The 17,329-nt window shown below is 43.5% G+C and overlaps 1 protein-coding gene across 1 annotated transcript in view; it reads right to left on the reverse strand.

The window, feature by feature from the left end:
* LOC126253641 (protein Skeletor, isoforms B/C) overlaps positions 1–17,329 on the reverse strand; it is a 749,163-nt gene that overhangs the window by 253,281 nt on the left and 478,553 nt on the right. The window contains exon 2 of the mRNA XM_049955137.1: positions 9,570–9,722. Within this exon, the coding sequence (XP_049811094.1) occupies positions 9,570–9,722 (153 nt within the window). The remainder of the gene's footprint in view (positions 1–9,569; positions 9,723–17,329) is intronic.

Here is a 17,329-nt window from a genome sequence, read left to right on the forward strand (position 1 = left end):
GTTTGATAATGCATTTTTACAGTTATGACAAAAGATAAGTTTACTGCATTCAGGGGCCTGAAGACACCAAAACAGACTAGAAATAAAATACAGCTGAAGGTGTCATCTCCCTATTAATCCTAGATCATTGTTCACCCAATCAATTGCTCCATCTCATATGACTTCGTGTTGAGGGGTTGTTAAAGCCTGATCTTCCGTCTTTAGTGTCTCGCACGGACATTTGAACCACATTATTCCCGAGTCCAGTCGAAACTATAGAAGGAAAATACAAACAGTTTTTATTTATAGTAGACGCTACCACTTGAAATTTCCGGTACTAAACCTAAGGAAACGAAAAAAAAAATTGATGAATTCTGGCGTTTATGGAAATTTATATGACTGAAAGAGATCAAAGAAGGGCAAGGAAAATACTTGTAAACAAATACTTTCACACAGCCTCTAAGTAACGAAACTTCGATCATTAGATGAGTTATATCAATAGAAGGCATATAATTCAAGGTCTAACAAATCTTTTTCTAGATATTCATTCAGTCTAAAATGAAGTATAGAATGAGGGTTAGTGGTGGTAGGTGAAATACAGTTAAAAGACAATGCTCATGAATGAGCACAGGTATCGGGGAAAATAGGGAATGTCAGTAAACGAATTACATGGAAAAGAGAAAACGTCAATAAACGAATTGCATTCTTTGTAGAAGAAAATTCGTAAATAAATGTACGACAGTACAGACGTAATTGAAATAAAGAGAGTGATGAATGCTGTATTAACAACAATAATTTTCGAATCAATAACTTTGAAATCAGAAACTTTATAGACCCAGAAAAAACTGATATGAATCAACTCTAAGAAAAAGAAAATAAAACAGAAATCAGAAAGATTCTAGTTAACCAATGACACATTATTTCATAACGTGTTATCTTTACTACTATTTAAGCTGCAGCTAGACACGGCAGCAGGAAATTAAACAATTGTCAATACAGACAAAAAAGGTAGACACAGTAATACTGACTCTCCTCGTCCTTCTAGACGACGTTGGCTTCATCAATGAAAATGAAAAAAACCTCATTTACAAAGATAGCATACGCATAAACATCATATTAAAAACAGATTACACGTTAGTGAGGAAGGTAAAACGACATGTGGGTATCAGTAATGCGAGCAATGGAGCGTGCCTCTAAGAGTCAACGATCTGACTTCCAGACGGAAAGAAAACTTCACACATTTGGGGAAACACCTTTTATGAATGCAACAGAAGTGAAATAAGACGAAACGCAGTGCAATTATCTGCTTGTAGACCATTTTTATAATCTTGCTGGCATACTGAGAAAGACGTAATTTGGACAAAACCACAAAACATGAGTCTTAGTCTTTCAGTCTTCTTCAACACAAATAAGTAGTCAAATAAGTATGCATAAGTCCAGATGAACAAAATTCAGCAGCGTTCTAAGGGGAGCTCCTGAAAAAGATCTTTGATCGTACCAAGTGAAAAATCAGTTCTCCAATGCTGCACTGCGAATGACATAAGACAGAACAAAAATATTTGGGCTGAAAATGTAATGAGAATGTAAGAAGGCCAGAAGTGCCTGGAAAGAACCTTTGGAACAGTAGAAAGTGAAGTTCTCTGGTAAAAAGCAATAACAATATTCACAAAGACAAAAAAATAATAGTGTTAACGAAAAACGATTGAATAATGGAACACATTCATTAAAAAGCACTGGCGAGAAACTTATGGCTGCCATATATAGCCCAGTCAACGAAGACCAAAAAAAGATCGAATAGGGGAAAAACTCGTATACCCGCAAATTTTTGTATAGTGGAAGGAGGGAGAGTAATGAACAACATACAAAAAGTCCTAATGGGTTCGGTATGAGCGTTGGGAGAAAGGGCGCTTAAAGATCACTTTTTATGTTTTTCTTGAATATCTCGAAAATCGCGGCCCCTAGCGAAAACGTTTCCCAGTAAAACATTCAGTTTCCTGTAAAAAAGGCCCCCATTCATTTTTCTTAGCTACGGCTAAGAGATGAAAAAATGGCACATTATTAAAAATACTGTTTTAATGGTATAAAAATAACGTTTGTTAACTGAAGTGGGTTAAAAGCAAATAGTAAATTTGAATACCACGTCTAACTGCAGTAGAGCCGCATTAAGGGATGAATTGCGTTCTGAGAATGTAACAGGATGGAAGGGGGAGAGGGTTGAGAGTAGAAGCGTGAGGGAAGGTAGGTCTGCCTCCCCAGAATTTCCTGTGCAGTTCTTTTCATGAGTGGGTCAAAATAACTTCACTGAGTTGGTGTTTATACACTGGAGTTATTTTCTGTTTATTAAATGAGTGCTTATTTGCTGGTGTTAAGTGAGCGTTTATGTAAAATGTGTTCCTTCCCCTTTCCCCTTATTACTCTCCCCAGAACGCAGTTTATACAGTAATACGACTCTACTGCTGTTAGGCGTAATATACATCTTTAACGTTTGTTCTTAACCTACTTCATTTAAGAGTAAACCTTAATTTGTATACCATTGAAAGACTATTTTTAATAACGTGCGAATTTTCTATCATCTGAAAAGCGGAAACTGTTAATCCTAGTTAAAAATGAATGGGATCGTTTTCAAAGGAAATGTAATGTAGTTAAATTTTCAACTGGTAAACATTTTCGCCAGAAGCCTCGATTTTCGAGATATTCAAGAAAAACATAAAAAAGTGACCTTTTAACGCCCCCATCCCATCGCTCACATCTATCAGGATTTTTAGTATATTGTTCATGACTCTCCTTCCTATCATTGTATAAAAATTTGTGACTACACGATTTATTCCCCTCCATTTTCCTTCGTTGATGGGACTAATAGTTCAATGGACGAAAGAAGAACCGCGGAAAAATGACTTAGCCATAGCCTTGGGATTGTTTCAAGAATTGTTCTGTCGTCTTGCAGCAGAGAGTGTGCGTTTGCGAAACTACCTGACAGTTCAAAATTGTGTGGCGAAACTTGCCTTCAAATGTATTCTAGAAACAAAGGTCAGCCTGTGACTAAGTCATTTGGGATATCCAGTCCTAAGAGATACTAGTCCAGCGAGGCGTGGAGGAGATCTTACGTGAAGTTTGATAAATATCAGAGAAGTGCTGGCAGAATCGGAATTGAAACTAAGGAGGGGGGGGGGGGGGGGCGGCGGGGAGTCGTGAGTCGTATCTGAGCCGCACTTGATTAAAAACAGTAGCTTAACACGGATTAGAGGATAATACGTACATCACACAATGGACAACGACAAGCTTTCCCTGATAGTTTTATGCAGACGGGAATGGGAGAAGACCCCAAGGTCGTTTCACACCGAAAATATGTATCTATGGATGCAGAAGTTTCTTGCTTTGATTTTGAGCGATATGTGAAATAAGACCACTTTCAGTTCAGCATCGGGCGCATTCCGATTTAACTGTATGTCTCCCAGTGTTAAGTTTTGAATACCTCAAGATCTTTGTTTGGTAAACTTTTTAAACACTTCACTATAGCACGATCATAGCTGAGGAGTTCCCTGGAAGACATGAACTGGATCCTTTACTTTCCCTTATGAAAAACGACTATGTGAGTGAATGTTAATTTCATAGTATATGCGTATCTATACCCAGTATATTAGGATACTGCAAGAAGAATTTGACAGAGCACTGAAAGAAACATGGCAGTACAGACAAGAAGAGAATGGGCGTCTTGGAAATGAGGTGCTTCAGGAGAATGCTGAAGAGAAGGTGGGTAGATTGAATAACTGCTATATTCGCACTAAACAGAAGTGGGCAAAAGACTTTCACTGCAGAACTTGACTAAAAAAGATGTAGGTTAATGAGAGATTGCCTGAGGCTTTAAGAAATAACTAATTTCGTTATGGAGGGAAGTATGGGGGTGAAAATTCTGGAGTGACACCATGGCTTGATTACACTTAGCAGGCTCAAATAAATGTTGGTCATAGTTATTATGCAGAGATGAATAGACTTGCAAAGGATAATTTTCTATGGACATGTGTGTCAAGTAGTCTTCAGGCTGAAAGCCATTGTAGCCACAATAGAAATAATCGATACTGTTAGCGAGGAGTGTCCCTTACATAACAAAAAATTTAAATCATGTCATGTGTATGCACAAAAATGGATATATGTATCTTTGTATTTGTTCCACATCTCCTCCTAAACTACTGAATTTATTTCAATCAAATTTTGTAGACATACTACTTATTATCTGGGATGAACTAGTGCAGGGGTAACAATCACCTAGTTCCCATAAGAGTGGGGATGGGGATGAAAAGGTTTGGTAACCCCTGACATCTAGGCTGACGTGCACAACAAGCATGTTTCAGGTAGTATCAGATTGAATCTCAGGTCGTATATGAAGGACATGCCTCAGCAGAGAGAGAGAGAGAGGAGAGGAGTAGATAGTGAGAGAAGAGAGTCTGGGATGGACAGAAAAAGGGGTAGGAGGAGATAGAAAGATAAAGATGAGAGTAGGAACTGGTCAGAAGGAGAGTGGGGTGGGGGAGAGATAGGAGACGGAACACAGAGAGGGGTAGTGGCCAGGTGAAAAAGAAACGGGGGGAGGAGGAGATGTACACAGAGAGAGAGAGAGCAGAGGACGAGATCGTTAGAGAGATGGGGGAGAAAAGAAGCTGGACAGAAAGAGGTGGAAGGAGAAGATGGACAGTGAGAGGGAGAGGAGGAGATGGACAGAGTGAGAGGAAAGAGGAGAGAGGGAGGAAGAGGAAATGGTCAGAGAGAGCTGGAAGGAGGTGCAGGAGGCAGGTGGAAGATGGAGAGGGGCAATGTGTTGGTGGAAAAGGAAAAGAGGGAAGAGGAGTTGGAGAAAAACAAAAGAGACGAGGATATTGACAGAAAGAGGGGGAGAAGGATAATATTCTACATGGAGGAAACACAGGAATGTACAATATTATCTACAAGCATTGAGTACAACTGTAGTGGTTCAATAATTGCAATGCCTTTTATTGGTTCGTCCTTTGTATATACTTACTGTAAATAGTCCCAGTTCTTATAACAAATCCTCCCCCCCCTTTTTTACTTCACCTGACATATGATCATGGTACTGTTTTACATATGATTTGTCGGTAACTCTTACCAGTCTTTTACCTTTTGGCAACCAAGTGTTTGCCACATATAGTCATACGTTTTGAAGGCAACAGATATGCTGGACAGATGGTTACATTATATAACACTTCTGTTTTATTAATACGTCTATGACAATACTGACGATTTTACAATATGTGTGAATAACTAATTAAATATGATAGTATATATTATGGTGTATTATGGAGTTTTATTAAGACTAAGTTCTTTTAATTAAGTAAATTTACATGTAACACTTTCAGCTTTTAAGCAAGACGCTCTGTATTTTAATGTGATTTATTGCTCTGACATTCACTGTATAATTCTCATTACGTAAAGTAATATGCAACTCTTGATTCTTTTAGTCAATATGCTCTTATTTCAATATGTAATTATTGCTGTGTTATAGCCTCCACAGTTTTGGCCTGAAAATGACGTAGCTTAACGTCGAAACTGGCTGCCTAGAAATAAACCTATATAATGGCGATTGGTATTGTTTTTATTGAAGATTGAACAGCCGTAGTTCCATACTCCACCAGAAGATGGAGTTACATTCATGGTTCACAACTGGCTACAATGAATCAATTTACTAGATAATATTAAAAAATAGTTGTGTTGCATGTTCTCATTCAATTAGCTAGTTAGTTTTATGTTCCATGGATCATTTCGCAATGATATGGAACGAGTAATTTTAAATTCCTATTGCAAACTAAGTTGTACATATGGTTATGTACTGAACATTCTTTTTATATGAAGGAAAAAATATACAGATGCAAGTTAGTGATTCCTTCCCAACACCTTTTATAGGTTACAATAACAGAATTTCTTCTACGAAGTAGGAGTTGTCAAAGAGAAACTTTCTCAGTTTGTTTTCAAATATTACTGTCCTGGCTGTCAGACATTTTATATCACTGGGTAAGTGATCGAAAATTTTTGATGCAGCATTGTGCACCCCTTTTTGTATTAAAGACAGTCTTAATGTGGAGTAATGAATGTCATTTTTCCTTCTGTCATGGCGATTTTGTACATTATTGTTCGTTTTGAACTTTATTGGATTATTTACAATAAACTTCATGAAGAAATAAATATACTGTTAAGCAATGGTTAGAATGTCCAACTGCTTAGAAAGATGTCCACAAGAAGATGGTGGGTGAACATTACATATCATTCTTACAGCATGTTTCTGAGCAACGAAGACCATCTTTCTTAAAAATAAGTTACCCCAGAACATTATTCCATACGACATTACTGAAACAAAATATTTTCACTGATTTGCCTCTCCCGAAGATTTGTAATGATTCTAAGTGTATATCTGGTTGAACTAAGGTATTTTAGGAGTTTCAAAGTGTGCTTTGTCCAGTTTAAATTTTCATCGATATGGACACCCAATAATTTTGGTTTCCAGGCTATTTATTATTTGCTGACCATGGGTTATACTTATCATTAGTATAGTACCCGTAGATGTGCAGAGCTAAATACGCTGTATTTTTTTTAAAAAAAATTGAGAAAGAAACCATGCGCAGAAACCCAGTCTGTGAGACTTTTAAGAACTTTGTTTCCATTTCTTCTGTTTCTGTATGTATTATTGGACTGCGTACGATACTAGTATCACCTGCAGAAGGAACTAATTCTGCTTGTTGTTCATTAGACGGAAGATCATTTATATATATGCTGTAACACCTCGGTTCAGTTTACAGTGATAAAAGCCATAGAAAGAATAATTTAAAATCAAGAATAAAATTTTTAGAGGGGAAAATAGTGTAGAATCAGAGTTCGGTAATTGCAGGTCAAAATTATAGTATATCAGCAAGTAGTTTAACGCCTAAGTACAGAAAAGCCACGAAAGCTCCGTCATGGAGAAGATAGTGACGTTAAACTCTTGTGATAAAAAACCTGTAAAAAGGCTTGATCGTCATTATTCCCGCCTTTTTTCCTTGATTGTTTCGTTGAAGGGCGGGGAACCCGTGTCAGTCAGCGAGACAATAATTAGATTGGACTTTATCGTGTTAAGATTCACCATAAACTGTTAGAATATCACGGAGATTAAAAGTGATGTAGTGTACGATCCCTGACTGTTGGTAGAACGGAGTATTAAGGGGATTTTAGGACTTTAGTGCTAGATTCGCACTTAAGGACATATAGACGACAGAAACTCAAATTATCTGCTGATACGAGTGAATTCTGAGGTACCGGTATTCAGATATTAACGTGTGGACTTTTGAAAGTGTCGTGTGCCGTCAGTTGCGAATCTGGACGTAGAGCGCGTGCATATCGGCATCTGCGGACTATTTAGATTCCTACAGCCTAGGAATCTTTTAAATAGACCATCATCCATCACCATCTTAATCCTTGAATATAGAGTGAAAGTGAAATACAAGAGTATTGTACTTATTTCATTTACCTGGTACTAATCAGTGAAGGTTTTACGGAATCAAAGCTATTCAGCAGTAAGTCAGCAACATCTAGCGGAAAGCGTAGGCATTAACTAACACGCTAAATGAAGTGAACGTTTACGTGTTTTACGGACTGCTTAATATGAACTTTTGTGACTCTTTGACGTCCCCACTTCCTCCGAAAGGTGGCGTAGGCTGTCTTAATAATAAGAGGGGAGAGTTTTAGCCGGGTAAATTACTAAATAAAAGCGATATTTACAAGACTCGCAGTAATAGCAAAACACAAGGCTCGGACCTCAGCTGAGAGTCGTCGCTGTCACGTCGGGAAGTAAAGCCGGAAAACCTCTCGACGATACCTATCTACGAGCAGACGTCGACGTGGAGTACCTAAAAAGGGAACCACGAGAGAGTTGGGGATCCCTCCAAAACCCAGGCGATCATTGTAGGCAAAACCACCCCTTCCTTCCGCCTCCTTGATTTCTACATCACCGTCTATTGCCGTCCTATCACCCTTAAGTACCTTGGCGTCACCCTCGACCGTCGCCTCTCCTGGACTCCCCACCTCCGGACAATCCAAGCCAAGGCACGCTCCCGACTCAGTCTCCTCAAGCTCCTCTCCGGCCGTACGTGGGGTCTGGACCCCTCCACCATCCTCCACACCTATAAATCCCTCATCCGCCCTATCCTTTGTTATGCCCATCCGGCTTGGATCTCCGCCCCCCCTCCCTTTTATAAATCCCTCCAAATCCTTGAAGGCCATGCTCTCCGCCTCGCCTATTGCATCCGTCTCCCCTCCCCCACGCGGATCCTGTATGATCTCATCCCCTTCCCCCACCTCCTCCTTTTCCTTGAAAGGATACGGATCCTGTACACCTCCCGTAAACTCGACCTTCCTCACCCGCTCGTCTCCCCGATCCTCTCCCACCCCCGCCCGCTGCCGCGCCTGTATTCCCACGTCCCACCCGGTTTCCATCTCTCAACCCTCCTTACCCTCTCCCAAGGTGGCTTCCGCCAGCTCCCCCTCCCTGATGATGTCCTCCTCCCCTGCATCTACCCCTCCTATCAACTTTGATCCTCCCCCCCACCTCCTGTGTCCTTTCCTTTAGGCACCCTCCCTCCCTCCCTTCTCTTTCCTTTCCCCCCTCCCTCCTCCCCTCTCCCCCGGGCTTCCCCTGCCCCTTCCTCCCTCCCCCTCTCTCCTTTGCCCATGGCATCTCTGCTCTCCCCTCTCCCATTCCCCTTCCCCTTCCTCCTCCTCCACCTCCTCTCTTGACAGTTCCTCGGACTCGTACACGCTCAGTGAACATTCGCGCGCCGGAGATCATCGCCTTCGTTTGTGTGTAGTGTTGTTCGCCGTCACGCCACCACCGTTCACATGCCGTCGCCATCATCCATGTTCTGTGCACCGTGTCGCCCAGTGTCAGTGATGTTTCTCGTCCAGCGTGAACGGCTCCATGTTTTTTCGATTTTTAGTGTCTACATTTTTTGCCCACCGTTTTTACTGTCTACTCTGTGCCACCTTTATGTACTACTTGTTGTCAAACTCAAGGCTGAAGAGCGGCGTATTGTGCTGCTGACAGCCCGCCTTTGTATAAGGTGTTTACAATCACAATACAGAAAAAAAAGAGTTGGGGATGCTTCAGTGAGAAACGATAGAGGGCCTAAGACTGAGCCTTGGTAAATCCCAACCGTGATTTCTCTCCAGTCAGAATCACTTGCATGGACTATATTTTTTTAATGACCAGGTACAGCTTTCTGCGTTCTTTTCGATAGATATGACATTATGCATTGGTTGGCTATGCCATCAATCGTATAAAACTTCAATTTTTCTAGGAGAACACTGTAACTCACACAATTAAATGCCGTAGAAAGATCGCAGAAAATAGGGAACATGTAAATAGCACTCTTTGTAGAGTAACTCTTGTGAAACCTAAACTGTGATTTGCTGAGGATATTATTACAAGGTGGGATACTATTCTAGAATGCATCACCTAATCAGAAGTTTTGGAAAATGATTTAGAGACAACTGTTAATTTCTCGTGGTTAGACGAGAATGTTTAGCTTACAAGGGACACTGGAGAGGAGACTCACCTGGGCCGGTGCCGTCGTAGGAGAAGCCCTTGATGAAGATCGTGGACTCGTCGACGGCGTACGCGGTGCCTCGGATGCCGTGTGCGTACTCGGTCAGGGGGCCGATGAGTTTGCCGTAGTAGTTGCTGCTGCCACGGGACGCCGCGGGCACTCCTGCACAGCAAACACAGGGGACCGAGCGTCAGTAAAGCCTGCAGGCGCGCGCCAACTTGCCCTCTCTCCTCTCGCACAGTGGCAACCGCCCTCTACCACCGCTCGCAGCAGTCGACGCCTCAATCTCGTCTTCTCTCTGCAAGCATACCATTTTTTATGGTTCTCAAAGAAAAAAAACCTGCGAAGAATAAATTAGCGGCTGTTCCTTGGGCGATCCAGTCCGACAATTGTTGTTGTTGTGGTCTTCAGCCCAGATACTGGTTTGATGCAGCTCTCCATGCTAATCTATCCTGTGCAATCTTCATCTCCTAGTACCTACTGCAACCTACATCCTTCTGAATCTATTTAGTGTACTCATCTCTTGGTCTCCGTCTACTATTTTTTCCCTCCACGCTGCCCTCCAATACGAAATTGGTGATCCCTTGATGCCTCAGAATATGCCATACCAACCGATCCCTTCTTCTAGTCAAGTTGTGCCACAAATTTATCTTCTCCACAATTCTATTCAATACCTCCTCATTAGTTATGTGATCTACTCATCTAATCTGCAGCATTCTTCCTTAGCACCACATTTCGAAAGCTTCTATTCTCTTCTTGTCTAAACTATTTATCGTCCACGTTTTAGTTCCATACATGGCTACACTCCATACAAATACTTTCAGTAACGACTTCCTGACACTTAAATCTATAATCGAAGTTAACAAATTTCTCTTCTTCAGAAACGCTTTCCTTGTCATCGCCAGTGTACATTTTATATCCTCTCTACTTCGACCATCATCAGTTATTTTGCTCCCCAAATAGCAAAACTCCTTTACTACTTTAAGTGTCTCATTTCCTAATCTAATTCCCGCAGAATGACCCGACTTAATTCGACTACATTCCATTATCCTCGTTTTGCTTTTGTTGATTTTCATGTTATACACCCTAAGAAGAACGGGAAAGAAAGAGAGAAAAACGATGCACCACGAAGGAACTATCCGAACAGGATGGAAATCGGTACAGTGTGATGTTCGTGTACAGACAAACAAACGATCGCTATTTCAGAAAACTCAGATGATTTATTCGAGGAGAAGAGCTTCAAAAATTGAGCAAGTCAATAACGAGTTGGTCCACATCGTGCCCTTTTCGGAAGCAGTTTTTTCCCTTGGCATTGATTGATACAGATATCGTATGTCCTCCTGGGGGGAAGTCGCGCCAAATTCTGTCCAATTGGTGTGTCAGATCGTGTACATCCCGAGCTAGTTGGAGGATCCTACCCATGATTCTCCAGTTTTGGAAAGGTCCAGTGATCTTGCTAGCCAAGGTAAGGTTTGGTGAGCATGAAGACAAGCAGTAGAAACTCTAGCAGTGTACGGGCTGCATTATCACGCTGAAATTTTAAGACCAGGATGGCTTGCCACGAAGGGCGACAAAGCGGGACGTTGAACGTCGTCGACAAAGGCTACCGCTGTTCTGTGATGCTGTAATGGTGCCGCGGATAACAACCAAAGGGGTTCTACTACAAAAAGAAATGGTGCTCCGGACCATCATTCGTTGTTGTCGGGCCGTGTTGCGGGCGACAATCAAATTCGTTTCCCACTACTCTCTGGGACGTCTCCAGACACATCTTCGGCCTGGAATTTCATTGACTGGAGTAGGTTGTACTCAATGATGAGTCCCGCTTCGAAATGAGCCCTCAGAAAGACATCCAACAATCCTGTCGGTCAATATGAAGTTGAATAATTGCTTGCATAAGGACCAAAGGTGGACCAACGCGTTACTGACTTGCTCAATTTCTGAAGCTCGTTCTCTTGAATAAATCATCAAATATTCCTCACACTGTAGTCATTTGTTTGTCTGGAAATGTACATCACATCCAACGATATCGGTCCAATTCGAGTAATTCCTTTGTGATGCGTCGCTTTCTTTATCTTAGGGCGTTTTTTAAAATTCCTTTCATGAGTGGCGGCTTGGATACAGACAGTCCGTCGAAAAAATTCCAGGACTGATTTTATTTCTGACGTATAAGCTGCGTCAGTGCAGTAACTACAGTGGCAGCTTAAACTAACAACTGAAAAAAAAAAAAACCAGATGTGCATTAGGGCAGACAATTTTGAGCGGGCGGTTTTAAGCAGTGGACGTGAGGCCGTTGTGTGTCAGCGATGACGTGTCATAAATTGCAATCGAGCAGTATCTCAAAAGCAAGCGTCAACCTTGTCATTGTTAACCAATCACACATGAGCTGGGGCCCACGGAAAGATTGTCATTCCTGTTAGTTTATGTTTCAACTATTATAATTTGCAGTATTCAGTATATTCATTTTACAGTTCTGGTTTGGGGTTTCATTGGAATACAGTGCGCTGTTCGAGTATGATATTATCTGAAGGTTGTGAGCTCCGCAAAAAGAACAAATCTGAGAGCTTCTGGAATCGCTATCGCTTCTGCGGTAAAAACTGAACAGTATGGGGAGAGACGAGGTTGCTTGGAATGTTTGTGCTTTGCGACAGGGAATGCGCATCCTGCTGATGCAGTCTCTTGATATCCCGGCCCGCTCTAACACACAGCATTTGAGCACATCGGGCAGAAGCGTACAGAAAGGAGCCGAGCTAATCCACGGTGTCCGGGACGCGGCCTGGCAGTCGTACCGGCTATGGGGTAGCGGGTAGAGGGTAGCGGGTAGCGGCAGCTGGGAGCTGTGAGCTGGGCGGATCGATAGCAGCGCGAGTCGACCGCGGAGCCGCTGCTACTGTGGCTGCGACAGCCAACTGCCGCCTCCAAGCCCGCTCGCTGCCCTCTCCTCGCTTCTGTGCTCCGTCCTTGTAACGCTACTGGCGGCGACTGTGTCTCACAAGGAACCTCTTGAGTGCGAGGTCGCTAGTTCAATCTCTAGTAAGGCTCATTTGGAGGTGCTGTGTACAGAATTACGACAGGTAAAATATTAGCTGCTACTGACTCACCATGTGCGTCAGGAGGGAGACAGAAAATGAGTGTCCGGGAGGTGCAGAGATTAAAATTCTGTAGGATGTATCTGTTACACATCAGAACATGGACGTCGTCGACATTCAAGAAATGTTCTAAACAAACCATTACCTTGCACCAAGAACACCGAATGAAAATGGCGCGCCATAGGGATCACTCAGTTTCGCAAGGTCAAGATCGAAGACGAACTCCTTGGGAGTTACAAACCGAGCAGGACGTTCGGATAGGTATGCACTCTTAATGAAAGCATATACGAGGGTGAGTCAATTATTATCCGTAATTTAGTTATATTTTTGTTTATTTTGGTAGTATGGTCGTTTTATGTTGATGACGCATGCTTCGTTTATTTGTTATATCTTTGCAATTTTCAAGCTGCTAGGTTAGTTTCGTTATCGCTGCCGTGCTGTCAATCATGGCTGCTCCGCTGTCTATTTGCACCAAAGAAGAGCAACATTCAGTGATCCGTTTTTTGTGGTCGGAAGGCGTATCAGGGGCCCAAATTCATCGAAGACTTCCGGTACAGTACGGGAACAGTGTTTTGTCACAACGGAGTGTCTACGAATGGATTGAAAAATTCCGAAATGGTTGCACAAGTGTTACGCGCGATGAAGGAGCTGGACGACCTTTCACCGCCATAAATGAAGTAACCATTGAGAGTTAATCTGAAATGATTCTCTAAGAGAGACGATGAACTGTGGCACATCGTCTCCAAATTAGTCACGATTCTGACTACTAAATCATCCACAACACACTTGGGTTTCATAAAGTTTGTGCAAGATGGGTCCTAAAATAACTCACACAGTTGCATAAACAAACACGCTTGGACATCTGCAAAAAACATTTGGATCGCTATGGTAACGAAGGGCATACTTGTTAGATAGGATCATTCATTACTGGTGACGAAACATGGATCCATCATTACGAGGCGGACAGTAAACAGCAGAGTATGGAATGGAAACATCTAAATTTGCCGTCCAAGAAAAAGTTCAAGATCCAACCGTCAACAGGAAAACTGATGCTTACGGTTTTTTTGGGACGCACGAGGTCCAGTACTGGAACATTACGGGGACAGAGGCACAACAATAAACAATGTACGTTACAGTGAGATACTTACTGCCAGGCTAAAGCAAAGGCTGTGGATTGCTGTCAAAAGGTATTGTGTTGTTGTACGACAATGCCTCATACTACTGCCCACTCTGCTTAAACGCTCCAAAAACTCAAATTTGAGTTACCGGATCATCCTCCATATAGTCCCGATATTGCCCCTTCTGACTATCAGTTGTTTTGTCTACTCAAACCGGCATTAAGGGGCCGTCGATTTGCCTCGGGCGAAGCAGTGAAAGAAGCGGTGCATTCTTGGCTCGCAGTTCAACCGATAACCTTCTTTTATGAGGGCATCAGGAAGCTTGTACAACGATGGACTAAGTGCGGATAATAACTGACTTACCCTCGTAGTACCATATTGGTGTAACGGGATGAGGAGAACTGATGGAATGTGATGGCATGGAACCGAATACGAAACACTCTGTCGTGTAGCTTATAGTGAAAGTGTCTATTCCTTAAGGCGTAGCTGCACATAGAGCGATGGTATGTTTTATAGGCACGGAAAAAACAAACATTCAGAGGTTGAATTTGTCCAGTGGTTCCAGGTGTTGTGAATAGCAAAGTCATACACTTTTCAAGAGGGATAGTTTGCTCTAAAGGAGTATGATTTTTATACACAGACCAGCAATTAATCGAAGGCAAGTTATTCCGACCAGCAATTGTACAATGGCAATGCTAATACTATAGTTATAGGTCTTCTACGCCCATTTTCCCATTCTGTCTAGATGTGACGTAAATATTCCCCACTGCCCTTGTAAGATCACGCACACAAGAAAGAACTGTAGAACGCAGAGCACCACCAACTTCTAGCAGCACAATAAATAACTTTGCAGCCAATTTACCATGCAGATTAACAGTTGATATAATTACACTCCTGGAAATTGAAATAAGAACACCGTGAATTCATTGCCCCAGGAAGGGGAAACTTTATTGAGACATTCCTGGGGTCAGATACATCACATGATCACACTGACAGAACCACAGGCACATAGACACAGGCAACAGAGCATGCACAATGTCGGCACTAGTACAGTGTATATCCACCTTTCGCAGCAATGCAGGCTGCTATTCTCCCATGGAGACGATCGTAGAGATGCTGGATGTAGTCCTGTGGAACGGCTTGCCATGCCATTTCCACCTGGCGCCTCAGTTGGACCAGCGTTCGTGCTGGACGTGCAGACCGCGTGAGACGACGCTTCATCCAGTCCCAAACATGCTCAATGGGGGACAGATCCGGAGATCTTGCTGGCCAGGGTAGTTGACTTACACCTTCTAGAGCACGTTGGGTGGCACGGGATACATGCGGACGTGCATTGTCCTGTTGGAACAGCAAGTTCCCTTGCCGGTCTAGGAATGGTAGAACGATGGGTTCGATGACGGTTTGGATGTACCGTGCACTATGCAGTGTCCCCTCGACGATCACCAGTGGTGTACGGCCAGTGTAGGAGATCGCTCCCCACACCATGATGCCGGGTGTTGGCCCTGTGTGCCTCGGTCGTATGCAGTCCTGATTGTGGCGCTCACCTGCACGGCGCGAAACACGCATACGACCATCATTGGCACCAAGGCAGAAGCGACTCTCATCGCTGAAGACGGCACGTCTCCATTCGTCCCTCCATTCACGCCTGTCGCGACACCACTGGAGGCGGGCTGCACGATGTTGGGGCGTGAGCGGAAGACGGCCTAACGGTGTGCGGGACCGTAGCCCAGCTTCATGGAGACGGTTGCGAATGGTCCTCGCCGATACCCCAGGAGCAACAGTGTCCCTAATTTGCTGGGAAGTGGCGGTGCGGTCCCCTACGGCACTGCGTAGGATCCTACGGTCTTGGCGTGCATCCGTGCGTCGCTGCGGTCCGGTCCCAGGTCGACGGGCACGTGCACCTTCCGCCGACCACTGGCGACAACATCGATGTACTGTGGAGACCTCACGCCCCACGTGTTGAGCAATTCGGCGGTACGTCCACCCGGCCTCCCGCATGCCCACTATACGCCCTCGCTCAAAGTCCGTCAACTGCACATACGGTTCACGTCCACGCTGTCGCGGCATGCTACCAGTGTTAAAGACTGCGATGGAGCTCCGTATGCCACGGCAAACTGGCTGACACTGACGGCGGCGGTGCACAAATGCTGCGCAGCTAGCGCCATTCGACGGCCAACACCGCGGTTCCTGGTGTGTCCGCTGTGCCGTGCGTGTGATCATTGCTTGTACAGCCCTCTCGCAGTGTCCGGAGCAAGTATGGTGGGTCTGACACACCGGTGTCAATGTGTTCTTTTTTCCATTTCCAGGAGTGTATATACGAACGCGTTAAGGCATTGTTGTTAATTAATCTTCATACAACTCTCTTGGTACCTCTAATTTCCAGGGTTCCTGTCGTAAGCATTTGCTCTTCAAATCTCAATTGGTCGGAGTTGAAAACAAATTCCTCACTGAACGAAGAGGTAAGTTTACTTATCCCATCTACAAATTTGCGGGCCAATTCCGTAGTTTTCTGTGTGTGCATCATCAAGTTGACGTTTTGTTTGACATTTCGTTATCTTACGCCTTCCAGTTCTGTAGCACCATCCACTGCTTCCTTTGAAATCGCTGTAACGTAGGTCGCGCGCGCGCAATGTGCGTAACGCAATAGTTCAGTATTTGGCACGTCCTGTAATTTGTACCGAGAATCCTTGAAATGCGCCACCACCACTTTTTTTTGACAAGTTCGGCTTGTCCTTCGTAGTTTTTGTTATGTACTACATGGTCATATTGCTGCGTGTTCATAGTTCTTTTTTTACTATGCTGCGGATCATCTTCCACGTAAGTAATTATGTTTAGCACCGGCTCCTTGGAAAACGATTGTCTTCTACTGCATTTCAGTGGAGACGGGATTTGTGGCTCCGTGTCCGACAAAGATTACGAGTTACGTGGCTAGACACCTGTTTCAGTATCACTTGTTAAGCGCGTATCGTCATCGTTGTACTCTTCATGTACACTATTCGCACTGTCGACGGTATAGGACACCACACATTCCACTGACTCGCCTTGCAGAAACGCTAATGTCTCATCTACCATCTCTTTCTCACTCTGCGAAATTCCTTGGGTTCCCTTCTGACGAAATGCCAATTTCGGCAACTGTTGTTGTAGATATAATGAAATGTTTGCTTTGTTTATCGTTGCCATTGCTCTGCTTTGTATCAACACGATTTATACCGTAGCGCTGTTGTGACTTACTCGTCGATTAAGAAGTTCGCCTTTGCTCCGTAGCCTCATGCTTGTGCTCACCATTGGTTACCTCCAGTCCCGTCTCCTGTTGCCATTAGCAGACAATATCGTGGTTATATGGCAGACGTATGTGGGGCATTGAACGCCGTAGACACACTGGCCTTTTGCGACATCGCACTCAAGGCTTCCTTGTCAGCAGAGCAGCGCCGAACTCTTAAGTTGGCAAACCGGTCAAGAAACTGGTCAGCCCCAAGGAACATCACGCTCATACCAAGTGGCGGCTCCTTTTTCTAATAAATTGAAAGAGGATTCTAACCCGAGCTAAAGTTTGGAAATTGAAGTC

Source organism: Schistocerca nitens, chromosome 4 (assembly GCF_023898315.1).
Source record: "Schistocerca nitens isolate TAMUIC-IGC-003100 chromosome 4, iqSchNite1.1, whole genome shotgun sequence".
Lineage (NCBI taxonomy): Eukaryota > Metazoa > Arthropoda > Insecta > Orthoptera > Acrididae > Schistocerca > Schistocerca nitens.